We start from the raw sequence: 27,808 nt of genomic DNA, 5'->3' as shown, positions 1-27,808 counted from the left end.
TAAAAAAAACAAAGCCTTTGAGTACATCCATTACTGCCATTAAAAAGACAGAACAGACAGAACGGCGCACAGTTCAGGAGTTTCGACTTTCTGTTACTAGCTGGTGCCACAGTATGTTATGCTTCACGAGCGCTTACTAGCCCCTCTCAACTAAAACTGTGGTTGTTAGGATGGGCAGCAGTGAAATCTAAGGTTCGACGAAATCTCGTCTGGTCGGGTGAATACATTGGCGAAAATAATGAAGCGCCGACCAAAAGGTGCTGTCAAGATGGAAGGACGTTTCGACTTCCACACGGAAGTCTTGTTCACTGATGGAAAAATTTCGCACACAAAGCTTAAGTACGTTGTGCTAATCGTCGCAGGCATCTAGCGTACGAGGGCGGTAGATTGCCGATGTTACGGTTGAGCGTCTGATCTGTTGTCTGGATAAACAGAGACTCCAGATATTGGCGTGACATCCAGTTTTTCTCACGGCCGATAATTGCCGCTTCTTCCCAAGCGATATCATGCTTCGTGTTTTCAACGTGTTCAGCCAGTGCGTTGGAACAAGCCTTCTTTTTCTTGACATCATTCTTGTGCTCATTCAGCCGTCTTTCAAAGTTTCCGCTTTCACCTATGTAGGAGTGATCGCAGTCTGAGCAGGGGATTTTATAAATTACTCCGGGAAACTTTTCCTTTTTCAGCTTGTCCTTTACGGACACCAACTCGTGACGAAGCTTGCACGCAGGCACGCGAGCTATATGCACATCGTAGGTGCGAAAAATGCGGGCCAATGACTCGCTCACGCCTGGCACATAGGGTATTGCAGCTCGGGCACGGCAAGGTAGGCGAACGGGCTGAGCTGGTCTCGTTGTCTGCTGTATTACAGCGTTCATGAAGTGCTGTGGGTAGCCACAATTGTTGAGCTCGCGTCGCACTTCGCGTATGTCAGAGGCTTTTTCTTCGGGTTTCGAGCATATTCTTTCCGCACGACGGACGAGGGTAGAAACGACGGAGCGCTTATGGCACGTAGGATGAACTGAATTAAAGTGAAGGTATTGGCCTGTGTGCGTGTCCTTTCTGTACACCTTGAATGATAGGCGGTCATCACGTCGCTCCACCATGACGTCCAGAAAAGGAAGACGGCCAGAAATCTCCTCCTCGACGGTAAACTGGATGGAATCTTCCATGCTGTTCAAATGGTTCGTGAAAGCCGCCAAGGCATTCTTTTTGATTATGCAAAAGCAGTCATCAATGTACCGCAGGAAGACCTTCGGGCGCGGCTCGAACGAAGCCAAAGCGCGGCTTTCCAGTGCTTCCATTGTGAGGTTTGCGGTTGTGACCGAGATAGATGCTCCCATGGCAGTGCCATGAACCTGCTTGTAGACAGTGCCCCGAAAGATGAAGTACGTGTTCTTCAAGCAAAACTGCAGAAGCTTCAACAGGTCCGATGGATCGATGGGTGTCCTAGCACTCAGTCCGTCGTCGTCTCGAAGCGCTGAACGGCATACCTCCACCGCCAGATCCACGGGGACGCTGGTAAACAGTGATCTGACGTCAAATGACACCATTATCTCTTCGCTGTCAATCGTGATTTCGCGTATTTTTTTCTTCAGTAAAATCAAAGGAGTTGCGTACGAAAGTCGGTCTCTTGCCAACGAGTGGCGAAAAAACTTTGTGCAAGTAGCCTGAAAGCCGGTACAAGGGAGAGCGGGTAAAATCCACTATTGGTCGCATTGGAACGCCTGGCTTGTGGATCTTCGGGAGGCCATATAAAGCAGGGGCAGATCCATTGTGGCAGAGGAGCGTGAAGTATAACGACCTGTGCTGTGGTGGAACAAACTGGAAGATGTCTGTCAAAAGCCTTTGCAACTCTCGCTCTACCTTGAGTGTAGGGTCCCGCTTGAATCGCATGCACGTGCCATCATCCTCCAGAAGCTTCGTCATTTTCTCAACGTAGTCGCTGTGGTTTAGGATGACGGTGGCGTTGCCCTTGTCAGCAGGTAGGATTACGATATCCGTATTGCTCCGCAGGCTCCTGACTGCATCACGCTCCTGAGCATGGAGTGGGGTGGGGTGCCGATGTGGCAGCTTGGCGAGTATGCTGATCGCACGGGTACGAGCTTCTTCGCGGCGATTGTTTTCCACACGTCCCACAGCCTGTTCCACGGCACAGATGATTTTTCTTGCGTCCGGAGCCGCTCTCGTATTGAAGTTCAAACCAAGCTCCAGAACGGCGAGCTCTGTTGGCCGGACTCCCTTTACGGCCAGGTAGCAGTCTGATTAGCTTCTCTTTGTGTGTGCGCCCACGCTGACGAGACTAGACTAGCTACGAAGTTCGCGTGCAACTGGATGCTGACGAACTCGTTCGGACACTGGTGTTCAAGGCGGCGACGGGCAAAAAAGGCTTGGTTCTGAAGGTGCCTTATTGAGTCCTTGCACTCCAGGATTCTGGCTTGAAGCAACTGTCGTTCTGCTCTTGACACCACGCTATGACCGAAGGGCGTATCGACCGGTCGTAGCAAGCGGAGGGACCGCGGGGTTAGGTTCCTGGTTTTGCATATGAGGTTGAATTCTAGATGAGCCTTGAACGCAGAAAGCCGGACGGTTAGCGAAACGAACTGGCGCACTTGAGTGATGAAATTCTGGCCATACGACAGTCGTAGCATGATGAAATCTAAGGTTCGACGAAATCTCGTCTGGTCGGGTGAATACATTGGCGAAAATAATGAAGCGCCGACCAAAAGGTGTTGTCAAGATGGAAGGACGTTTCGACTTCCACACGGAAGTCTTGTTCACTGATGGAAAAATTTCGCACACAAAGCTTAAGTATGTTGTGCTAATCGTCGCAGGCATCTAGCGCACGAGGGCGGTAGATTGCCGATGTTACGGTTGAGCGTCTGATCTGTTGTCTGGATAAACAGAGACTCCAGATATTGGCGTGACATCCAGTTTTTCTCACGGCCGATAATTGCCGCTTCTTCCCAAGCGATATCATGCTTCGTGTTTTCAACGTGTTCAGCCAGTGCGTTGGAACAAGCCTTCTTTTTCTTGACATCATTCTTGTGCTCATTCAGCCGTCTTTCAAAGTTTCCGCTTTCACCTATGTAGGAGTGATCGCAGTATGAGCAGGAGATTTTATAAATTACTCCGGGAAACTTTTCCTTTTTTAGCTTGTCCTTTACGGACACCAACTCGTGACGAAGCTTGCACGCAGGCACGTGAGCTATATGCACATCGTAGGTGCGAAAAATGCGGGCCAATGACTCGCTCACGCCTGGCACATAGGGTATTGCAGCTCGGGCACGGCAAGGTAGGCGAACGGGCTGAGCTGGTCTCGTTGTCTGCTGTATTACAGCGTTCACGAAGTGCTGTGGGTAGCCACAATTGTTGAGCTCGCGTCGCATTTGGCGTATGTCAGAGGCTTTTTCTTCGGGTTTCGAGCATATTCTTTCCGCACGACGGACGAGGGTAGAAACGACGGAGCGCTTATGGCACGTAGGATGGACTGAATTAAAGTGAAGGTATTGGCCTGTGTGCGTGTCCTTTCTGTACACCTTGAATGATAGGCGGTCATCACGTCGCTCCACCATGACGTCCAGAAAAGGAAGACGGCCAGAAATCTCCTCCTCGACGGTAAACTGGATGGAATCTTCCATGCTGTTCAAATGGTTCGTGAAAGCAGCCAAGGCATTCTTTTTGATTATGCAAAAGCAGTCATCAATGTACCGCAGGAAGACCTTCGGGCGCGGCTCGAACGAAGCCAAAGCGCGGCTTTCCAGTGCTTCCATTGTGAGGTTTGCGGTTGTGACCGAGATAGATGCTCCCATGGCAGTGCCATGAACCTGCTTGTAGACAGTGCCCCGAAAGATGACGTACGTGCTCTTCAAGCAAAACTGCAGAAGCTTCAACAGGTCCGATGGATCGATGGGTGTCCTAGCACTCAGTCCGTCGTCGTCTCGAAGCGCTGAATGGCATACCTCCACCGCCAGATCCACGGGGACGCTGGTAAACAGTGATCTGACGTCAAATGACACCATTATCTCGTCGCTGTCAATCGTGATTTCGCGTATTTTTTCAGTAAAATCAAAGGAGTTGCGTACGAAAGTCGGTCTCTTGCCAACGAGTGGCGAAAAAACTTTTTGCAAGTAGCCTGAAAGCCGGTACAAGGGAGAGCGGGTAAAATCCACTATTGGTCGCATTGGAATGCCTGGCTTGTGGATCTTCGGGAGGCCATATAAAGCAGGGGCAGATCCATTGTGGCAGAGGAGCGTGAAGTATAACGACCTGTGCTGTGGTGGAACAAACTGGAAGACGTCTGTCAAAAGCCTTTGCAACTCTCGCTCTACCTTGAGTGTAGGGTCTCGTTGGCAAGAGACCGACTTTCGTACGCAACTCCTTTGATTTTACTGAAAAAATACGCGAAATCACGATTGACAGCGACGAGATAATGGTGTCATTTGACGTCAGATCACTGTTTACCAGCGTCCCCGTGGATCTGGCGGTGGAGGTATGCCGTTCAGCGCTTCGGGACGACGACGGACTGAGTGCTAGGACACCCATCGATCCATCGGACCTGTTGAAGCTTCTGCAGTTTTGCTTGAAGAACACGTACTTCATCTTTCGGGGCACTGTCTACAAGCAGGTTCATGGCACTGCCATGGGAGCATCTATCTCGGTCACAACCGCAAACCTCACAATGGAAGCACTGGAAAGCCGCGCTTTTGTCTTCCTGCGGTACATTGATGACTGCTTTTGCATAATCAAAAAGAATGCCTTGGCTGCTTTCACGAACCATTTGAACAGCATGGAAGATTCCATCCAGTTTACCGTCGAGGAGGAGATTTATGGCCGTCTTCCTTTTCTGGATGTCATGGTGGAGCGACGTGATGACCGCCTATCATTCAAGGTGTACAGAAAGGACACGCACACAGGCCAATACCTTCACTTTAATTCAGTCCATTTTACGTGCCATAAGCGCTCCGTCGTTTCTACCCTCGTCCGTCGTGCGGAAAGAATATGCTCGAAACCCGAAGAAAAAGCCTCTGACATACGCCAAGTGCGACGCCAGCTCTACAATTGTGGCTACCCACAGCACTTCGTGAACGCTGTAATACAGCAGACAACGAGACCAGCTCAGCCCGTTCGCCTACCTTGCCGTGCCCGAGCTGCAATACCCTATGTGCCAGGCGTGAGCGAGTCATTGGCCCGCATTTTTCGCACCTACAATGTGCATATAGCTCACGTGCCTGCGTGCAAGCTTCGTCACGAGTTGGTGTCCGTAAAGGACAAGCTAAAAAAGGAAAAGTTTCTCGGTGTAATTTATAAAATCCCCTGCTCAGACTGCGATCACTCCTACATAGGTGAAAGCGGAAACTTTGAAAGACGGCTGAATGAGCACAAGAATGATGTCAAGAAAAAGAAGGCTTGTTCCAACGCACTGGCTGAACACGTTGAAAACACGAAGCATGATATCGCTTGGGAAGAAGCGGCAATTATCGGCCGTGAGAAAAACTGGATGTCACGCCAATATCTGGAGTCTCTGTTTATCCAGACAACAGATCAGACGCTCAACCGTAACATCGGCAATTTACCGCCCTCGTACGCTAGATGCCTGCGACAATTAGCACAACGTACTTAAGCTTTGTGTGCGAAATTTTTCCATCAGTGAACAAGACTTCCGTGTGGAAGTCGAAACGTCCTTCCATCTTGACAACACCTTTTGGTCGGCGCTTCATTATTTTCGCCAATGTATTCACCCGACCAGACGAGATTTCGTCGAACCTTAGATTTCATCATGCTACGATGGTCGTATGGCCAGAATTTCATCACTCAAGTGCGCCAGTTCGTTTCGCTAACCGTCCGGCTTTCTGCGTTCTAGAATTCAACCTCATATGCAAAGCCAGGAACCTAACCCCGCGGTCCCTCCGCTTGTTACGACCGGTCGATATGCCCTTCGGTCATAGCGTGGTGTCAAGAGCAGAACGACAGTTGCTTCAAGCCAGAATCCTGGAGTGCAAGGACTCAATAAGGCACCTTCAGAACCAAGCCTTTTTTGCCCGTCGCCGCCTTGAACACCAGTGTCCGAACGAGTTCGTCAGCATCCAGTTGCACGCGAACTTCGTAGCTAGTCTACAGTCTGGTCAGCGTGGGCGCACACACAAAGAGAAGCTAATCAGACTGCTACCTGGCCGTAAAGGGAGTCCGGCCAACAGACCTACCCCCACCGTCCACAATCTGTCTTCGTATAGGCCTACTCGAACAGAGCTCGCCGTTCTGGAGCTTGGTTTGAACTTCAATACGAGAGCGGCTTCGGACGCAAGAAAAATCATCTGTGCCGTGGAACAGGCTGTGGGACGTGTGGAAAACAATCGCCGAGAAGAAGCTCGTACCCGTGCGATCAGCATACTCGCCAAGCTGCCACATCGGCACCCCACCCCACTCCTTGCTCAGGAGCGTGATGCAGTCAGGAGCCTGCGGAGCAATACGGATATCGTAATCCTACCTGCTGACAAGGGCAACGCCCCCGTCATCCTAAACCACAGCGACTACGTTGAGAAAATGACGAAGCTTCTGGAGGATGATGGCACGTACATGCGACTCAAGCGGGACCCTACACTCAAGGTAGAGCGAGAGTTGCAAAGGCTTTTGACAGACGTCTTCCAGTTTTTTCCACCACAGCACAGGTCGTTATACTTCACGCTCCTCTGCCACAATGGATCTGCCCCTGCTTTATATGGCCTCCCGAAGATCCACAAGCCAGGCGTTCCAATGCGACCAATAGTGGATTTTACCCGCTCTCCCTTGTACCGGCTTTCAGGCTACTTGCAAAAAGTTTTTTCGCCACTCGTTGGCAAGAGACCGACTTTCGTACGCAACTCCTTTGATTTTACTGAAAAAATACGCGAAATCACGATTGACAGCGACGAGATAATGGTGTCATTTGACGTCAGATCACTGTTTACCAGCGTCCCCGTGGATCTGGCGGTGGAGGTATGCCGTTCAGCGCTTCGAGACGACGACGGTCTGAGTGCTAGGACACCCATCGATCTATCGGACCTGATGAAGCTTCTGCAGTTTTGCTTGAAGAACACGTACTTCATCTTTCGGGGCACTGTCTACAAGCAGGTTCATGGCACTGCCATGGGAGCATCTATCTCGGTCACAACCGCAAACCTCACAATGGAAGCACTGGAAAGCCGCGCTTTGGCTTCGTTCGAGCCGCGCCCGAAGGTCTTCCTGCGGTACATTGATGACTGCTTTTGCATAATCAAAAAGAATGCCTTGGCTGCTTTCACGAACCATTTGAACAGCATGGAAGATTCCATCCAGTTTACCGTCGAGGAGGAGATTTCTGGCCCGCTTCCTTTTCTGGACGTCATGGTGGAGCGACGTGATGACCGCCTATCATTCAAGGTGTACAGAAAGGACACGCACACAGGCCAATACCTTCACTTTAATTCAGTCCATCCTACGTGCCATAAGCGCTCCGTCGTTTCTACCCTCGTCCGTCGTGCGGAAAGAATATGCTCGAAACCCGAAGAAAAAGCCTCTAACATACGCCAAGTGCGACGCGAGCTCAACAATTGTGGCTACCCACAGCACTTCATGAACGCTGTAATACAGCAGACAACGAGACCAGCTCAGCCCGTTTGCCTACCTTGCCGTGCCCGAGCTGCAATACCCTATGTGCCAGGCGTGAGCGAGTCATTGGCCCGCATTTTTCGCACCTACGATGTGCATATAGCTCACGTGCCTGCGTGCAAGCTTCGTCACGGGTTGGTGTCCGTAAAGGACAAGCTAAAAAAGGAAAAGTTTCCCGGAGTAATTTATAAAATCCCCTGCTCAGACTGCGATCACTCCTACATAGGTGAAAGCGGAAACTTTGAAAGACGGCTGAATGAGCACAAGAATGATGTCAAGAAAAAGAAGGCTTGTTCCAACGCACTGGCTGAACACGTTGAAAACACGAAGCATGATATCGCTTGGGAAGATGCGGCAATTATCGGCCGTGAGAAAAACTGGATGTCACGCCAATATCTGGAGTCTCTGTTTATCCAGACAACAGATCAGACGCTCAACCGTAACATCGGCAATCTACCGCCCTCGTACGCTAGATGCCTGCGACGATTAGCACAACGTACTTAAGCTTTGTGTGCGAAATTTTTCCATCAGTGAACAAGACTTCCGTGTGGAAGTCGAAACGTCCTTCCATCTTGACAACACCTTTTGGTCGGCGCTTCATTATTTTCGCCAATGGGCAGCAGTGCACATAAGGTGCACCCGTTGCAGACGCACAGCTGGAACTGTCTAGCAACACCGAGATTAAAGCAATGCCAGCAGAGGGAGAATGAGAGAGCTGCTGCAGCTGAAGCTGCTGAAGTCAAGTGCATAGCCAAGTATAACAGCCTCTTGCTGCAAAAAGAAATCATCAATTCGTGCGCAAATCAGTTCAGCTACAAAAATTGGAATTGCCAGCCATTTACTCAGCTCGCTCACGCTGGCGGTCGCTTTCCCTAACAAGCAGTAGACAGCGGTAGAGAAAGCCCATAGAGCATAGTGTGTTGCGCCAGAATCCAAAACTACAAGACCACTGGCCACTAGTCTGCCCAGCTGCATGCAAGTATGGAAGGCAGGATCACTTATTTGCCTCCGACTGGTGGCTTTGCATCTCCACGATCCTTGAGTCAACACAGCTATGCTTCATTCTTATTCAAGGTAATTTCATTAAATACAACCAGGCAACGTGCATTCCACTTCATTTAGACAAACTTTTTTAATCTGGTTTGGATATAGCACAGCCGCATCGTAGTGTTCTTTCAGGCCGGTGGTTTGAGAAAATGTTGCTTCTTAAGACTTTTAAGTAAACAATACATCATGGACACAGATTAGCAAGACATATTCTGTCTAATCTAATTTTTTCTTCTTCCATCTTTTAAAGCATAGTGGTGGGGAAATTCCCAAGCACTCGCAACTTTTAGCACTGAGCAAGGGCAGAGGCAAATACTGCAGAAACAAACAAAAGGCAGCAGGAACAGTTTCAAGTTTATTCATACGTAGTCAAGTGCTCAGAGACAGGTCCACATGAAGAGCTTTAAAAGAATAATTTGCTAGGTTGCTTATAGAACAGACCGTTTCAATGTCACCATGGTTTTAATAAAGCCAGCTGCTCAGACAGTGGAGCTTAAAAAAATCTGTGCGGCTGGATTTCTTCAAACTCATTACAATCCGGTGCAAATACACAAAAAATTGCACAAGTCATGGAGAAATTTCTTAACTTAGCAAATCATATTACCAGCTTTATCACTGTTGCCAATTTCAGTGGTGTATCGAAGCACTGATAATACGGTGTCGAGTATCTGTATCAGCAGTCATTTTTTGTTCGGTATCTTGCATTGGTATTGGAAATAAGATTTTTGAGGGTATCGGGTATCAGTATAAAAGATACTTTTTTCAAGTATCATGCCCAGCCCTGGTTACGCCATACAGTGACAGTGATATACATTTGAAACAATTTTGACTCCAGTAATGAAACTTTGGGGCAGCACAGGAAACGAGCGGATGCTTTGACTCTTTTAAAGCCACATTTCTGGCTGTTCTTGGCAATTTTAAAGACCCCTGAAGTGATTTTTGTTAGATGCAGCCTTTCCAGTTCTGTCACATGCAAGCTCCAACCCACAATGCAAAAACGTTCCTAAATGTGTTCTGAGGCCACAGTGCTGCCAGTCCTGGCAACACAATGCTTCCCAAAATCTGTGGCAAGTGTGGCTGCACAATGTGGCAATGCTACTTGAAAAGACGAACAGCTCACGCATGCATGCAGTGACAGCAAAGTGCAGACCTGGATGTCGCTGTTGATGTCACAGCTGCGAGGCAGGAATGCAAAGGAAAAGGACTGTGTCCTGCGTGGAACCAGGTGCAGGCTGCCTATGGCTGCTGCAGGGTCTCCGTCCTCAACCACACAGAAGCCATTGTAGTGCTGATGGGGCAGGGTGGGGAAAGACAGCCATGAGCAACACCCCTCTCTCATAAGCCATGGCAATTCCCTGCAGTGCTCAGGCAGAGCACACCAATGAGCCACCACAACCAGTGGGAAGACTAATCAATTTTTTGGACTCCCTCACACTCCCTTTACTTTCTTAGCAGCAGCTGTGGCCTTCCAGAGTCTCAAATGGATGCCTGCCAATCACACCAAAACAGACTTTGAAGCAATTGTGCAAAAACATTCAATCCAAGGAAAGACAAGTGGCAGTGACAAGCTGCCCATCACTGCAGTTGCAGTACCAAAGCTTTCATTTATTACTGAGGGGTACAAAGAGTTAAGTGCAAACATTTCAAAGGTGAATTGCTGATAACACTGTCTCCTTCATCTATGTCCTGCCAGTGGCAATGCTTGATTTCCACTCGAGTGTTGTCCAAAGCACCCGGGCCTAAACTTGTGGATGTTGCAGTAACGAAAAGAAAGATCTACTCTCAGTAATCCCGCATCTGTTAAAAAAAAAATGGCTTCACTGTAGCTCATGCCATCTGCTCCAGGTCAAGTGCACAGTCATAAGATCACACTGACATGACACTGCACTCTCATCAAAAAGGTTTGCTGCTACAACTACACCCTTCTTGTGTGATCTCACACGTAAAAAACAAACATTTCAGACGTAACAGGGCCCATCACAAAGATGCTGCAAATCTGCCAAAACGAATGAACCCTGCACACCAGATCACCTCACGTACGTGCAACATACTAAATAAGCACACGAAAACTGACAAAAATTCATCAATCTTATCTCCAAAACAACAACGTATTAAGAAAACTCTAAACACAAATTTATAGGAGTGCAGAGCCAACAATAAAAGTTATACAAGGCTAAATTTGCCAGGTGAGGTATAAATAGCTACACAGTACACACAGAGCCCAACACTGTTGCACAAATCTCCAAATCAGGTGGTCCCAGCCACCAATAAGAACTACACCATCCATTTCAGGCAATGGTGGTATGAGACAACATTTGCCACACCTGACTCCCTATATCTGTGACGTACCATAGCATGAGAGTCAGTCGAAGTTGACATCGTAATTCCCTAGCTGAACCCGTTTTTTAATTGAAGGGGCTCTGAAAGGGCCTCTAATAATTAATGTTGCAGCATGCCTGGGATGTTAAAGGATGCCACTTTATGAATGTCCTCCACCAAGAATTTTTTAATGCACCTTGTAGGAGCTGAGTCATTTGTAGTCAAAATTTGAACTTCAGTGTCTCCAACCACTGAAAGGTCAGTGCTCCTCCACCAGCCTCACCCTCGAGGAGCTCTGAAACAGTTTAACCAAAAGCACCTCTGAACTAGTATAGTGTGCAATGGAGGAGGGTGCGAGCATGAAAAATCTGCCAAAAAGGGCTCGCCAACTTTTGTGCGTGACTGTGGGTTCCCTGCTGCATGCAGAACTGTATTATTTGGCTCAGGTGCTCATGACAATACAATGCAGCGATTGAGCGAGTTGATGTGCTCTCCTAGGAAAGTGTTTTAGAGCCCCCTTGAACAAAGAGTGCCACATGGCTTTAACCACAGGCATAGTCACAGAAAACAAAAAAAAGTTTAGCTGGCGCAGAAACTGTATCCTTAGGCGATCAAGCATCCATCAACAGAACAGCATGAGTGGCACTGAGCATGAGAAGGCCCATTTGATGGCAAAAGTGGATCGGCTGCACACACAGAGAGAAGGCCTGCAGTGACAAAAAGAGAACATGCACCTTAATGGGGGGAGGAGGAAAGGCAGGCAGGTGGAGGGGGTGGGGATTGAAAAGTCAGCAAGCCAGTTGGCGCAAGTTCTTAAGAAGTGGAACAGTGGCTTGGAGGCTTCACTGCTGACGGCCGCGGCGGCCAGTGGCCGAGAATCATTTGCGTCAATCTAGATGCTCCAGCACATGGCAGAGAGAGGCAGGGCAGGGCAGTGCTATGAGAATATTCACAAGCAGCAATCACCAAGCAGGACATTCACCTTACCTGGTTGTTGAAGTGCACCTTCAGCCCACTGGCCTTGATGGGGAGGGGGCAGTTGGACCTGTGCACAAGAGACAATCCCTGTTGCACACCGCGCCTTTCTCCAAGGAGTGCAATCATGCCTGCCACCAACAGCTGATGAAACGCAACTTTGGCACAGAAATCAAATTTAGAGGTTTCTTTGTGTTCTGTGCAGTTAGCACTCCCAGAAGTAAGCATAGTATGGCTATGCTAGGCTGCAAGTAAACATAGAGATGAAATTAATTTTTTTTGTTGATATTGCGCTCGACAGACTTTCGACAGCGGGAGTACCACCGTGAGTAGGTGCGGTTCCACGATTTTGAACACAAGCTCTTTACAGTTCTTCAAAGCCAAATGTGCAATTCTTCAAGCTAGCTCAGCTTCTTACACAGTGATTTTCCCTTTCGAAGCCCTCCAGGGATTTTTAAGTTCAAAACACACACTCTACTGTCATCGTGTTATTTCGTGCCTCGCACAAAGAAGACCACTGTTCAATGAAATGATATCCAGCCGAAACAAATATATTACATGATACCCCACTATGGAGCACCGTGTATAATATGTTATATTTAGGGGTGAGCGAATATTTGAGAATTCCCGAATGCTCGCCAGCGATCGTATACTGCGCAGACTTTCATAAATTTGACTGTGGCAAAACCACAATATCTGGGCAAATTAGCCGATGATCGTGTTAAAAATTCCAGGCAAACGGTACAGAGGTCCTATTCCCTTCCTTTTCCGTCGTTTATCACGCGGTCCGACCACATTCCGACGCCGCTAGGCTTGACCTCATTCGAAGTTCCGCAAGTGTGCTTTCCCACATACCACCCGTGCTGCGAACAAGATGGCCGACGGTCCGCTTCGAACGCGAAATAGCGCTTTATTAATCCTTCCGTAATACATTACATATGTAATGCCCAAATCCGAAGAATGCACCCTGTGGCCTTCATAACACTCCGAACGTGATTTCCGCCATCCCGTTTTGCAAACTAGCTATGCGGGAAAGCCTACTTGCGGAATTTCGAGGGTGCCTCCTGAAGGAGCGCGTCGAGTAGTCACAATAGGGCAAGCGATCCCGTAAAAATCCCGCCTATTGCATGGTGCATTAGAACCCGCGCACCTCTTTAATGGGTGTAACGGCAGGCTCACTTAGTAAAACACGTTGCGGGGCTAGTTGGTTATGCATATTCTTTCGTTAAAATTTAAGCAGCGCTAACTTTTAGGACGAATACCTGTCATGTCATGTCCTGTCATGTCTTCTGTGTATTCGTCCTAAAAGTTAGCGCTGCTTAAATTTTAACGAAAGAATAACGGCAGGCGTGACAACGATCGGAAGGCCCCTGTCGCTAGGTCAGAAAATAGCCTGGCCGTGTAGTTTCGTGGCAAAAGAATGCAGCGCGAAAAAAACAAAGACGAACAGAAGTGGACAGGACAGGGCGCTGACCACCAACACATTTATTCAGAAAGTTGAGCAGCTTATATAACGCAGTCCAACACCCACGTGACCAAGAAAATAGCAAACGCGTTCAACTATCTGATACAAAAAAAAAAAAAAACGAAGTACACAATATCAAAGTGATACATATCTAGGTAACGCAACGTCCTTGTTTTTTTCGTGCTGCATTCTTTTACCATGCTCACTGACCAACAAGCCCAAACAGCCGCTTTAGTGTAGTTTCGGTTCCTGAGCTTCGCCGCTGCCCCGCGGCAACTGCAACTGTCGGCCCGTGCATTCGCCGGCAGTCCAATCCCAGCTCTGCACGGCTTTTAGACGGCGACTGGAGCTTCGCAGGTGATTTATTTTTCCTTTTTAGAAGCCGTCTCGCCGTTCCGACGCCAGTGTGTGTTCCCCAGCCCCTTGCTTCCATTTGTGTTTTCTCCAAGGCTCGTCACGGGCTTACAGGTGTTAGCGCGATGGAGCTGCCTCATAATGCCTTACTGCATCTTCGCATTTTCGGCAGGTTTTCTTTTTTTTGGGGGGGGGGGTACGGGGAAGTTTATAAAGCTAGGCCTTCGGATAAAGTGGGCATTTCTTCCAGTCCCTTGAACTCCAAATGAATGAGGTTTTACTAGTCATGCTATTTTTAGCTGCCAGTCATCATTTTATGGATTTTGTTTTGCATGACCTCATTGCAGTTTGGATACCGTAATCCGGTGATCCATAACCAACTCGCCCAACAACTGGTTTTGGTTTTGGATACTGTTATGCAGCCTCATCAATAGTATACATTTCTGCGCATGTTTTTTTATACGGTACTGAGGCAGTCTAGTTTTAATTATTTCAGTTAAAGAACATACACTATTTTGAAAAAAATAAGGGCAACAACATTTGCTTGTTTATCATTTTCTGAATTTTTTTTTCGTACTGAACAGATATTCGATTCGATATTCGAAGCCATTTTTTTCTTCATATTCATATTCGATTCATATACGAAAATTTCAATATTCGTACACCGCTAATTATATTATATCATATTTTATTGTGACGGACTAGAAGGCGAAGCGGGCAGTGGCACGGGCAGGAGTGCTTGTGCTAGGCTCACAGCCATTACATCATATCATCGCCATCTGTCATCACGTCTAGTTCTTCGGCTTGCCGTCACGTAACTGTTGCAATGTTGTTTTCATATGCTAGTTTTGTTTCATTCAGTCCTTCACGTGGCACCACCAAGAGGCAGCACCATGATCGTGTGAGGATAAAAAGGCACGGTACGCGCAGTGGAACGCGGTGTGTGTTCTTCGGAGTGTACCTGTTGGCGGCAACCGCCGAGCCGGTACGTGTCTCGGCAAAGGCCGTCATGCTCGTAAGAAGTAGCGACGAGAGAAAAAGGCATTCAAACAATTCAAGTTCATGTTCGATCACCACCCGCCCACTTCTGTGCATGTGAGTTCGTTCTTCTGCTACGGCTGTCAATGTGCAAGAATTCCGCCATGCCAATGTTCGTCAACCTCGAAGCGTTCGACGGAGGAGGAGGAGGAGATGCGTGGCACTGCTACATTGATCACCTTAAAGCTTTTTTTGACGCGAATGGCCTCGCAGAAGAGAAAAAAGAAGTCAGTCTCCTTTAGTTGCTGTGGACAAAAAATGTATGCTCTTTTGCGAGATCTCGTTAAGCCCGCCAAACCGCAAGACAAAGCCTTGCAAGATGTTCTTTCTATTCTGGGTGACCATTAGTGCCCCAAGCCATCTGCTGTCATGCAGTGTTTTTGGTCCAACACGCATGTTCGTGTGGAGGGCGGGTCTCTCAGTAACTTCGTCGCATCACTCAAAAGCCTTTCTGAGCATTGCAACTTCAGAGCTGAGCTTAGCAACATAATAAGGGACCGCATCATGTGCGGCATCAATGACCCAGCCGTGCAGATGAGGCTGCTCAAGAAGGCAGACCTTACGTTTGAAGACGCCGTAAAACCTGCACTTGCAATGGAAGCTGCCAAGAAAGATGCTGGCGAGATAGCGAGCTCAAACTGAAATGCGCTTCCCAGATATCAAGTCGCGGCATCAAAGGGGCGTGTCGCTTGCTACCGCTGCGGGGACGAACAACTCGCGACCGTGTGCAAGCACATCAGCAGTAAGTGCAATTACTGCAGGAAGCAGGGACACTTTGCTCGTGTGTGCAACTCAAAGAAAAAGCAGGGTTCATTGCGGAAGGGAAAGTCCACAAAGCCATGTGTGCGCGCCTCAAGCTTGCAAAACTTCGTGTGGAACGCTTCAAGTCCACACTGTTCACAACGGTGCTTCTGCTGACGTGTTTGACATGTGGCCAGCCAAAACCGTCGCGCCATCGCCACCCTTCACCATGACCATCAGCGTTTGCGGTAAGCCACTCAATATGGAGCTGGACACCGGTACGAGCGCTTCCGTCATGGGAAAAAAATGTCTACAGGAGCTACTACCCTCACTACCTGTCATTCCGTCTGACGTACTCCTGCGAAGCTACTCTGGTGAGTTTACACCAGTTCAAGGTAAAGCAGATGTCACAGTGTGGTTCCGCAACAGAAAAGCAGTGTTACCTTTGTTTCTGACTGTGATACGTTCACCTACACTTATAGGCCAAAACTGGATCAAGAACTGGGCATTGACATTGCTCTCGTCCAAGCTGACGCTCATGCTGTTTTTGATGTTGACGGCCTTGTTCAGGCGTTTCCCGAAGTGTTTGAACAGAGCCTTGGAACTTTCAAAAGTCCAAAGGTCAAAATCCAAATCCTGCAAGATGCTGTACCCAGGTTTTTCAAGCCACGCCCACTGCCCTTTGCTTCAAGGACAGGGTGTCGCAAGAGCTTCAGCGCCTGCAGGGGGAAGGCATCCTGGAGCCAGTTGCTTCTTCGGCATGGGCTGCACCAATTGTTCCAGTGGCTAAGAAGGATGGACACGTCAAGCTTACCATTAATCTAGTCGCCGTGGTGGAAAAGTACCCAATTCCAAGAATTGAGAACTTGTGGGCCATGCTGTCAGGTGAAAAGTTTACCAAGCTAGATTTGAGGGACTGCTACCAGCAAATAGTTGATGAAGACTACAGAAAGTATGTCACAATTTCTACACACATGGGAGTATTCCAGTACACAAATCTTCCTTTTGGTGTGTCATCGGGTGTCAACTGATAAATCACCCAATATCAAAGAGAGATGGAGGACGTTTTATGGGGGCTGCCAAATGTTGCAGTATATTTCGATGACATCTTTGTCACTGGCTCAAATGATGCAAAGCACCTCCGCAACTTCAAGGATGTCCTGTCCCGACTCCATGATGTGGGGCTTAAGTTGAAGTTCTAGAAGAACGTCAGTTTGGGCTAGATGGTGCATTATTTGAGACAGAAATGGTAATAGCGCTGCAATTAGACGTACACAAGAAAGACTGACACAGGACATGCGCTAACTTCATCTGATTTTATTCACTGCAAAGCCAGCAAATATATGGAAAATTCAAGGCATGCGCAAACAACATCTACACAACAGGCATCAACAAAACCGTTCAAGATCTGATATCTCATTCTTGAAAAGGCGAACCGAGGTATCACTCACGCAATCTACTCCCCTCTTCCTAATGTGGAATGCTTCCAGAAGCTCCCTCGCCTTCATATCTCCACTCCTGCCCAGAATCTTTATCTCCCGAAGCCGTGGCTCACACTTCTTGCATTGCTGGCATCTTTTTTGCCCCGGCCCATGTTCTGCCGCACGATTACAAACGAAGCACTCCGCGCAATGCTGTGAAAGATGCGCACCTCCTAGATTTGTAAGCGATCTTGCGTGCTCAGCCGCGCGGTCATTAACGCACCGCCCCGTTTGGCCCACGTAGGCTTTTCCGCAGGTCAGTGGTATTTCATACACCACACCTGTGCAGCACTTCACATACTGCTTGCCATGCTTTTTGTTGCAGGAGCTCTTTTTATCGCTCCCAATGCACGCGCATAGCTGGCCTAGCTTTCGTGGGGCAGAAAACACGACCGGCACGCCATGTCGCTTTGCCACTTTCTTCACATTGTGCGCGACCCTGTGCACATAAGGCACAACTTCTGGTCTCACCGACTGTTTGTTCGGCTCAGTCGCCTTGTGAAACAACGCACACTTGACTTTTCTTAGGAGGCGTTGTGCGTTGTTTCACAAGGCGACTGAGCCGAACAAACAGTCGGTGAGACCAGAAGTTGTGCCTTATGTGCACAGGGTCGCGCACAATGTGAAGAAAGTGGCAAAGCGACATGGCGTGCCGGTCGTGTTTTCTGCCCCACGAAAGCTAGGCCAGCTATGCGCGCGCATTGGGAGCGATAAAAAGAGCTCCTGCAACAAAAAGCATGGCAAGCAGTATGTGAAGTGCTGCACAGGTGTGGTGTATGAAATACCACTGACCTGCGGAAAAGCCTACGTGGGCCAAACGGGGCGGTGCGTTAATGACCGCGCGGCTGAGCACGCAAGATCGCTTACAAATCTAGGAGGTGCGCATCTTTCACAGCATTGCGCGGAGTGCTTCGTTTGTAATCGTGCGGCAGAACATGGGCCGGGGCAAAAAAGATGCAAGCAATGCAAGAAGTGTGAGCCACGGCTTCGGGAGATAAAGATTCTGGGCAGGAGTGGAGATACGAAGGCGAGGGAGCTTCTGGAAGCATTCCACATTAGGAAGAGGGGAGTAGATTGCGTGAGTGATACCTCGGTTCGCCTTTTCAAGAATGAGATATCATATCTTGAACGGTTTTGTTGATGCCTGTTGTGTAGATGTTGTTTGCGCATGCCTTGAATTTTCCATATATTTGCTGGCTTTGCAGTGAATAAAATCAGATGAAGTTAGCGCATGTCCTGTGTCAGTCTTTCTTGTGTACGTCTAATTGCAGCGCTATTACCATTTCTGTCTCAAAAAAAAAAATTAAGTTGAAGTTCACCAAGTGCGATTTTTTTGTCGAATAAGTTGAATACCTCGGACACATCATAAGCAAACAAGGGCTGCCTCCAAGTTTGAGCAAGGTATCTGCCATCCTTCATGCACCTGCACCCCGTCATGTCAAGAAACTACAAAGTTTTTTGGGACTTGTCAACTTCTACAGCCGTTTTCTATCCAACCTTTCTGGATGCCTCCGTCCTCTGCATTTGCTTCTCATGAATGAGAAGAAACGGGTGTGGAAAAAAGGACCAGGAAACACATTCAGCGCAGTGAAGCAGTTAATAGTGTCCGCTCCAGTCCTAGTGCGTTTCAACCCAGGAAACCCATTGTGTCTCAGCTCTGATGCCTCTCCATTTGGGATTGGTGTAGTTTTGGCACGCCGAGAATCTGATGGTCAAGAACTGCCTCCAGATGTTTGTCTCGTGCAGAGCAAAACTACAGCAAACTTGACAAAGAGGCACTAGCCTTAGTATTTGGTGTTCCATCAGTACTTCCATCAGCACTTGTCGGGCATTCCTTTCACTGCTTATACGGATCATAAGCCATTACTGGGATTACTGAGTGATGACAAACCAGTTAGAGCGCAAGCACCACCGCGACTAGCCAGATGGGCACTGAAATCAAAATTGCCGATTGGGCGAGTTGGTGGGACATGATTCGAAATGACCAGCGCGGAAACAGACGAAGACACGAGAACTGTCGTCAGCGTTTTTTCTTTTCATGTCTTCGTCTGTTTTCGCAGTGGTCATTTCGAATCATGGGCACTGAAACATTCTGCATACAAGTACAAGCTTGTGTACAAGCCTGGTCTGGACATGGCTCATGCAGATGCCCTCAGTAGGTTGCTGTTGCCAGGAAACAACATAGATCCGCCTACACCTGCTGAAATGCTCATGCATCTGTTGTGACCTGCCGCTGCGACACATGCTAAAAAAAAAATGATCCCCTCCTGAGCCATGTAGTTCTCGCTGTCCTGCGAGGGGAAGGACTTCCAGCAGGACCAGTAGGAAATACATTCGCAGCAAGAAGCAGTGAACTCAGCCTTCACAAAGGTTGCTTGCTGTGGGGTTCTCGGGTTGTTATCACAAAATCCTTGCAAGCCAAAGTCCTAATGCTACTCTGTGCTGGGCATCCTGGCATTGAGAAAAGCAAGACAATTGCCCAAAGCCAAGTCTGGTGGCCAGGAATCGGTGGCGACATCACTAAGAGCATGAAGAGCTGTGCAACCTGCCAAGCTTACTTGCGTGCACCGCAACGCATTCAGCATACGGCATGGCCATTTCCGCTGAGGCCCTGGTCAAGGCTTCACGTAGACTTTGGGGGCCCGTTCATGGGTCATACTTTCCTGGTCATTGTTGATGCCTACTCAAAATGGGTCGTTTTCCCAGTGACGTCAACGTCAGTGGATGTTATCAGTTCATTCCGAACAGCATTTGCACAGCATGGACTGCCGGACCTGATCGTGCCCGATAATGGACCTGCCTTTGCAAGTGAGCAATATTTAAATTCTTGACACGTAATGGAATACGTCGCATGCTTGTACCTCTTTACCAGCCAGCTTCGAATAGTGCAGCAGAACGCGTCGTACAGACTGTCAAGAACAAGATCAAGAAGAGTGGACCTGGACCGTTTCAAACCAAAATTTCATGGTTCCTATTTCATTAGAGAACCACTCCACATGAAGTCACAGGTAGAGCACCGCGTGAAATGCTCATGGGAAGGATGTTCAAGACACCATTGGTTGGATGTTCTTCGCCCAAGTCTGCATACTTCAGTGCTGCTGAGACAGCTTAGGCAGAAGCTGCAGACCGATAAAGGGGGCCATTCTTCTCCACTGCCAAACGTGGGCGACCACGTATTTGCAAAGAACTTTCGGCAGGGGCCACCGTGGGTACCTGAACGTGTGACAAGCACCACAGGTCAGTCAGCATCTGTAGTCTCTCTCAGTGACGGTACTGTCTGGCATAGGCCTGGCAACCACCTTCGTCCTCAATCCCAAGAAGTCTCCGAGCTGGGCCTCCTGTGACAGAAAACACTTGCAGCCATCCAGTAACTGTGCGTGACACCGACCTTGCTGTTTCTGCAGACTCTGAGCCAGCCTTAGGCGAGACTAGTGTCACAGAAGAGACTGCTATGAACTTTCCTAAGTCAGAAGAGTGGAGAGTTGGGATTGTTCCTAAGTCAGTGTGGAGCACTGACCTGAGAACCCACTGACTGCCCACACATGAGAGCCTAGAAGTCCCGATGATCTACGGCTCCACTGAACCAAGACCACCGCCACTGACCAGAGACTCCACTGACCACCCACCCACACGAGAACACAGTAACCCAGCCCCTGCTGCTGGGTGTGTCCATGGTCCTCGGCGTTGACTTCCAGAGACCGGTGGCACGGCCGCTCGATCTCCCGTGCCGGTGGCTTCTCAGTCTTCATGAATCTGGCTTCACCTGTTCATCATCTGCTCATCTCTTTCACCATCTTCTCTTCTCTGTTCATCCCTTTTGTCACGCCCATCATCACGTCTTGCGTTCTTCTAGTTCGCGCGACCAGGACGGTTGCTCGGTTGCCCCCGAGTCATGTGACGGACTAGAATACGAAGAAGCAGGCAGTGGTGCAGGCAGGAGCGCTCGTGCTAGGCACGCAGCCATTAAATCATATCATCGCCATCTGTCATCATGTCTAGTTCTTCGGCTTGCCGTAACGTAACAATATTATACTATATTAATGTAAAAGTATTATGTCGAGTTAGCAAAAAGTGTCTGCAAATTTTGTCCGCACGATTATGTCGGTCTGTGGAGATAAATGTGCTGAAGTTTGGTTGTGTGAAAAGTTCCGAGTAGATTTTGAAATGGGAAAAGTTTGGTTGATAAAATGTAATTAGGTAATTAATTAAATTGAATTAATGAAAATAAATGCTGTGTTTGAAACAGGTTACGTGTGAATGAGTGAAAGAAAAACAATTTAAATGTGTTAGAAGGCTTACTTAGTATAAAAATTAAATAGAAAATAAAATAAATAAAATTTTAAAAAAGAAAAAAATTAAACTAAGGACAGAGATACAAAGCAATATTTCAAATAATAATTAAAAAATTTAAAAAATGACAACTGGAGGGAGAAAGCCAGGAAAGGCATAGGCTTTGGCATTTCCGTTCTTAACCAGACTTAAATGCATTCCTGTAATTTTTATATTATATTATATGGTGTTAAATTACATTATGAAAAATGAAATGAAATTTGGTTTTTGGGGAAAGGAAATGACACAATATCTGTCTCACATCTCCTGGCCCCTGAAGGGCATGTAATGGAAGGGATAAAAGAGGTAGTGAGAGAATAAAGGAAGAAAGAGGTGCTGTAGTGGAGGTCTCCTAATTTCCACCACCTGGGGATCTTTAATGTGCATTGACATTGCACAGCACCAACCAACCAAAGTAGGGCGAGCCCCCCCCACCCCCCCCCCCATTTTCCCCTGCTCCCTGGTGGGAAAATTGGTTTTTGGGGAAAGGAAATGGCACAGTATCACATATCAGCAGCTGACCTGAACTGGACACCTCCACGCCTTAAGGGAAGGAATAAAGGAGGGAGTAAAAGAAGAAAGTAAGAAAGAGGTGCTGTAGTGGAGGGCTCTGGAATAATTTCGACCACCTGGGGATCTTTAACATGCACTGACATCCCACAGCACACAGGATGCCTTAGTGTTTCCCGTCCACCTAAAACACTGCTGGGAACTCCATTCCTTGGGATCGTTACATTATGTGCGTATGGGACAGAAATGTGCGGGCTAATGAAAAGGGTTCAGCTTAAGGGGCAGCGAGCTATGGAAAGAAAAATTACAGGTGTGACTGGAAGCAGGCAGGGAATAAACACAGGTTTGTTCCCTCCTAGTTGAAATCAAGAGGAAGAAATGGGCTTGGGCAGGGCATGTAATGCGAAGGCAAGGTAACTGCTTGTCCTTAAAGGGACCCTGAAATGGTTTCAATGAGCATATTCTAGTGCAACAGATATGTAGAGGTGGTCTGTGTGAGTATCCAAGTCAAGTTTGAAAGCTCTGCGTGGACCCTATAATTTAGAAATAAATTTTAAAAATCACTGCACGCAGTAGGTCGCTAACGATTAGGGTGACACGCCTCACCATGCGTCCCCTTCCTTCGATGACGTTAGTGGGCAGACAGGGGGCTTGAGCTCACACCATCTGTCCGCTGACATCATCGGGGAAGGGGACGCGCAGTGAAGTGTGTCGCCCTAATCGGTAGCGAGCTACTGCGAGCAGCGATTGTTGTGTTGTGTTGGGTTTACTGACGCATAAGCATCTCAGGCTATTATGCGCCAAGCGCAAGGTATAAAAAATTTTTTTTTGTGCACTGTTTTCGACCAAAGTGTATAACTGAGGTGTAAAGGGCCTAAAAAGTTATTTTTGCTATAGAGCAGATAAAGGACAGACAATTTAGGAATGGCTGTTAGCAGAAGCTTTAAAGGTCGGGTAACCTCTGCGGCCATCCTTGGCTCAGCAAGGATCCCGAGGCTCCCAACAACTCAGATAAAGGCCTCTTTCTCCTGACTGAGAAAGTGGACGAGGTGTATCAGTTCATGTAGACAGCACCGGGCCAAAAATTAGTTTGTGAAGAATGCCGGCTCCCCTTAAAAAGCTAAAAACATATGGCATACCAACCAGTGCATCTTGACCTAAAATTAATGCTGGATGAAAGGGAATGTGCTCATTGTAAATTGTAGTAAATTATTTTTTTCTCAGTGATTAAAGTTATGATGACAATAATATGTGGATTACTATAAGCTCATCTCAGCGCTTCTTACAAAAAGGTTTGTCTTCTTTTGCAAGCAGGAAGTTATGTGTGAGGTGTGTGTCCAATACGGAGATGGCATAAGATAACTTTGATGAAATGTTCTTGGTGCGAGCATGACTTCTATTCTTCTATGATGGGTTTTACAATGTGTAGTTTGTTATTTCTTTCAATATTCCATTGAGACTGCCATTGATTTCTGAGCTTACACTGTACGAACTTGATGTCATCTTTGTAGGGAATGCTCACTTTCTTTATTTCATTGTTCCGAGCTTTTGCAGCACATAAATCCGCTTTCTCATTGCCTGTGATTCTGATGTGGCTTGGAACCCAGCAAAAATTTGTCCTGTCCCTGCGTTGTGGCTCTTGTATGCTGTGTATGATGTCACCAATTAGCGGTGTAACTTTATTTCTATGGCGAAGTGAGGTGAGTATGCTCAGAGAATCAGTGTAAATGATACTATTCTCAATGTTCTCATTTATTATTTTTTCTACAGCCACAGAGACTGCGCAACACTCGACAGTGAAAATGGATGCGCAGTCAGGTAGTTGTACTGTCTCTTCCAAGTTATTTTGAGCCACAGCATATCCGACGTAGTATATGCTCATGGGGTGTTTGTTTTTTCTGAAATTGTGTTAATGTGAAGTTGCACACAGACGGCAAGCAGTACCAAGGCGGGAGTATATCAGGTTTGCGGGCAATATTAGGCAATGTGTCAATTATATCTAGTTCTTGGCATTTCTCTTCAAAGCAGAGAAGTGGTCTGACTGCCAGAGGTTTGATGGTAAACAGTGCTCGAGATTGGCACCCCATAACTATTGGGTAGCCAGGAGGTCTGAGACCCCCCCTCCTACATTGAGGAGGGGTCTGAGACTCCTCGTTGTCTTTGGGCACTGGCGAATCGGAATCTACACACAGTGATCTCTGCTTTTTTTGCAAGCGAGCATACAGAGACCCGCCCTCCAAATTCGTGCATGCACACACCACAGTCCCATGTACTGATTTATTCACAGATACCTGCAGCGCCCAAAGGCATTATTGCAGGGGGGACATACCAACGAAATCAAGCATTACGAGTGCGATAGTCAGGTGATGAGACAACACACTGAACAGCTGAACACACTGAACAACACACTGAGCAGCCATAAAATACAGCAAAATTTGGTACACACACGTGTACATTAATGATACAAATATTAAGTGATTCTATGAATAAAAGCATGAATAAAACCATGAGACGCTTCAACAGATGTGCAGTCAACGACATTTTTTGGGGAGTTTGTTCCAAACAGATGTGACATGCAGAAAGAAAGAGTTCTTATAAACGTCAGTTCTGACATTTGATTTCACGCACCTTAAAGACATGATCCTAACGAGCAGATATAAAATGTGGCAGCTGGACATGCAGAGTTTTGTCAATCCCGGTATTGCTGAAATAGACACGATAGAAGATTTCTAGTTTACTGCGCATGCACCTATTACTGAGATGTTCCCAGCCAAAAGATTCCTTTGTTGCTGAAACGCTGTGTGGAAAGTCGTAATCATTGGCAACAAAACGGATTGCACGGTTCTGTATGCATTCTAAATCATCTGATAATGTAATCATACATGGATCCCACACCGCGCTAGCCTACTCAAGAATAGGTCTAATGCGTGTGAGGTACAGCAATCCTTTATATTTGTTGGGGCTTTAGGAAAATTACGCCAGAAGAAATTCAACATTCTGGATGCTTTGCCTATCACACATTCAATGTGGGTTCCCCATGTAAGGTCCTCTCTAAAATACACACCGAGGTACTTAAATTCAGAAACTTATACAAAAGAATTGAACTTAAACAATAAACAGAGTTTATTGGGTTGCGTTTTCGTGTAAAAGCAACATATTTACATTTATTTGGATTCAGCGCCATTTTCCACTTGATGCACCATTGATGGATGCTGTCTAGATTTTGCTGCAGGGTGCGAACATCATGTTCAGTGACTGATGGGCTGTACACAATGCAGTCGTCTGTGTACAAGCGGATTTTGCAGCAAATGTTCTCGACAATATCATTAATATCAATTAAAAACAACAAAAGCCCCAAAACTGACCCCCTGAGGCACACCGGCAGTAATATCTGCAGAGTGGGATGTAACACCATTAATTACAACATATTGTGATCCATCAAAAAGGTAGTCGCAAATCCATGTAATTACAGCGTGGTGGATCCCGAGGGAACCAAGTTTATGCAATAAAAAGGCATGCGGTACGCTGTCAAATGCTTTTCTGAAATCCAAAAATATGCAGTACACTTGATTTCCACGGTCATTACACGAAATAATATTGAGTGAATTCCAACAACTGTGTAGAACATGAAAGCCCAGACCAGAAACCATGCTGTTCATTCGCAAAGAAGTTGCTATTTTCCAAGTGTTTTATAATGGCACTGCAAATAATATGTTCTAGAATCTTGCAGTTTACACTTGTGAGGAAAATTGGTCGGTAGTTTGAAATCTGTTTTGTAGCCACTTATGGATCGGGACGATGTTAGCTACTCTCCATTCTGTGGGAAGACGACCAAAGTCTAACGACTTGTCATACAGTGCAACCTAATAATGTGCTACAACCTTAGCGCATGCTTTCAGACCATAAGATGGAACTCGATCCGGACCAACATTGAGCGATTGCAATTGCTTCAAAATTCCATTATACAGTCAAACCTTGATATATCGAACTATTGCATATATTGAACATTTTCTATATCACGTGGAAAATCTCATGCATTTTGATTGTTTTATTTTGAACAGGGCCGGATGTAAAACGGATATATTGAACTCCACCACCCCCAGACCTTGTGCGCTCTGTTGACAGGAGGCGAGCTTTCCCGCAACACCCTTGAAGATAGCTGCACACGATAGCTGCACATATCGAGCACGCCGAGGACGCCATTTGAATGTAGCGCCGTACGCATGCGGTGTCTTGGTTAATTTGACAACGTCAACGACACATTGCATTTGCCATACTGACTCCTCGGCGCCGCTGCTTGTGCTACGCCAGTCATGATCTTGTGTTTGTGCGTGGTTAGTGTGATCGCTTAGGTGGTTCTTTATTTTATGGCTTAGGCCTGTCATGGCGTGGGCGGTGTTGTGATGGCTGCAAATGCAAAGAAGCGGACGTCCCTGACAATTGCCACGAAACTGGAAGTAATCCAGCGCGTTGAGAATTACGAAAAGAAGTCAAGCGTCACCGAAGCTTCCAACATACCAAGGAGCCCTTTGAGCACTCTACTGAAGTCAGTTGGAGCACTTTGCCGGTGCTGAGCTATACAGCACGTGCATTGACGACTTCATTGGCGGTGACGACAGCACAGTGGCGGTGTTGACCAGACAGGGAGATTGCAGCGGAAGTTACTGCTGAGCGGCCAAACGAAGACACTGCCGAGGTTGATCTCGCAAGCGCTGATGTTGCCCCACTCCCGACAGCAACTGAGGCTGTATCTGCTTTGGCCCTTGTATGCTGCTACTGCGGCGCAATAGAAGGCATCGGCTTGTGGATCGTTTAGACTATGTTGAGGACGCCATGGTTAAGCACGCGGTTGCCAATATGAAGCAGGCTACAGTACTTCCAGCCAAAGAAATAAATACTTTGTTTGAAACTTCATGTGAGTATCTATTGTGCCACGATTGGTTCACTGATTGTTTTGTACTATTTTTTGACGCGTTTTCTACACGATTTTATATATCGAATTCTGGCTATATCGAACTATTTTGCAATCACCGCGCTGTTCGATATATCGAGGTTCGACTGCACATAACTATAACAGGTGAAATAGGTACAGAAATAACTTGAGTGGTTTCAGGAACTTCTGCGCAAAAGGAAGCATTAAAAACAGACCGAAAATAGCGATTATAACAACAAGCTTTGTCATAATCATCAGTGACATCAGCTCCGTTAACCGATAGGTGTGGAACGCCAACCTGTTCCATTCCATGAGATTTCAAAAACTTCCATAGCTCTTTAGGGTTACGCTGAATTTTTTCACCCAAAAAAGCGAAGAATTTATTTTTTTGATCTTTAATTAAGGTTTGATATTGCGCGAAAAACCCTTCATTGCTTGAAACGTGCATGAGCAACGGCCTTTTGAGTACGAGGTGAGAAGGCGGTGCGGCTTGTTGACCAGTGCACGGATATCCCGACCGAACCATGGCTTATCATTGCGCTGTTTGCAAGACTCTGACGGCGCATGTTTATCAACAAGAGCTTTGAATTTGTTTTAAAGAGTTCCCAAGTGTTCTCACAGTCTAATGTATGACTGCTGTTTAAAAAAAACACTGTTCAGATAGCTTCACTGCCTTAGAACAAAGCTTCTTTCTTTCTCCATGCACTTTGTATAAAACTATGTTATAAACTGGGCAAAAAAACCACCCTTAAATTTATTCATCCCCTTTGTAAAAAACTGTGTAAAACAGGCTGCCAGCCATTTTCTCTCTCTCTCGCTCCCTCTATTACCCTCTCTACCTGTGCTCGAATCACTAGAGACCCCCCTCCGATACGGCCAGATTTTAAGCCCTGGGTAGCAGATGTGTTTTGGCAGGGAACGAATTTTTAGAATGTATCAGTATGTGAGTATAGATCTTCTGCCTGCAAGTGGTGGTTCATTGGTTTCTACATA

At 47.1% G+C, this 27,808-nt stretch overlaps 1 protein-coding gene across 2 annotated transcripts in view; it reads right to left on the bottom strand.

The window, feature by feature from the left end:
• The window catches only part of gry (trafficking protein particle complex subunit 11 gry), a 374,318-nt gene that overhangs the window by 108,723 nt on the left and 237,787 nt on the right, over positions 1–27,808 (bottom strand). For both annotated transcript variants that reach the window (XM_077655723.1, XM_077655724.1), the window contains exons 18-19: positions 11,977–12,034; positions 9,821–9,958 (exon numbers count right to left, since the gene is read on the bottom strand). In XM_077655723.1, coding sequence (XP_077511849.1) covers positions 9,821–9,958; positions 11,977–12,034 — 196 coding nt within the window. The remainder of the gene's footprint in view (positions 1–9,820; positions 9,959–11,976; positions 12,035–27,808) is intronic.

The sequence above is a fragment of the Amblyomma americanum genome, chromosome 2 (assembly GCF_052857255.1).
Source record: "Amblyomma americanum isolate KBUSLIRL-KWMA chromosome 2, ASM5285725v1, whole genome shotgun sequence".
In the NCBI taxonomy this organism is placed as follows: domain Eukaryota; kingdom Metazoa; phylum Arthropoda; class Arachnida; order Ixodida; family Ixodidae; genus Amblyomma; species Amblyomma americanum.
The sequence above is the reverse complement of the archived record's forward strand: the minus strand, read 5'-3'. Positions and strand labels throughout refer to the sequence as shown.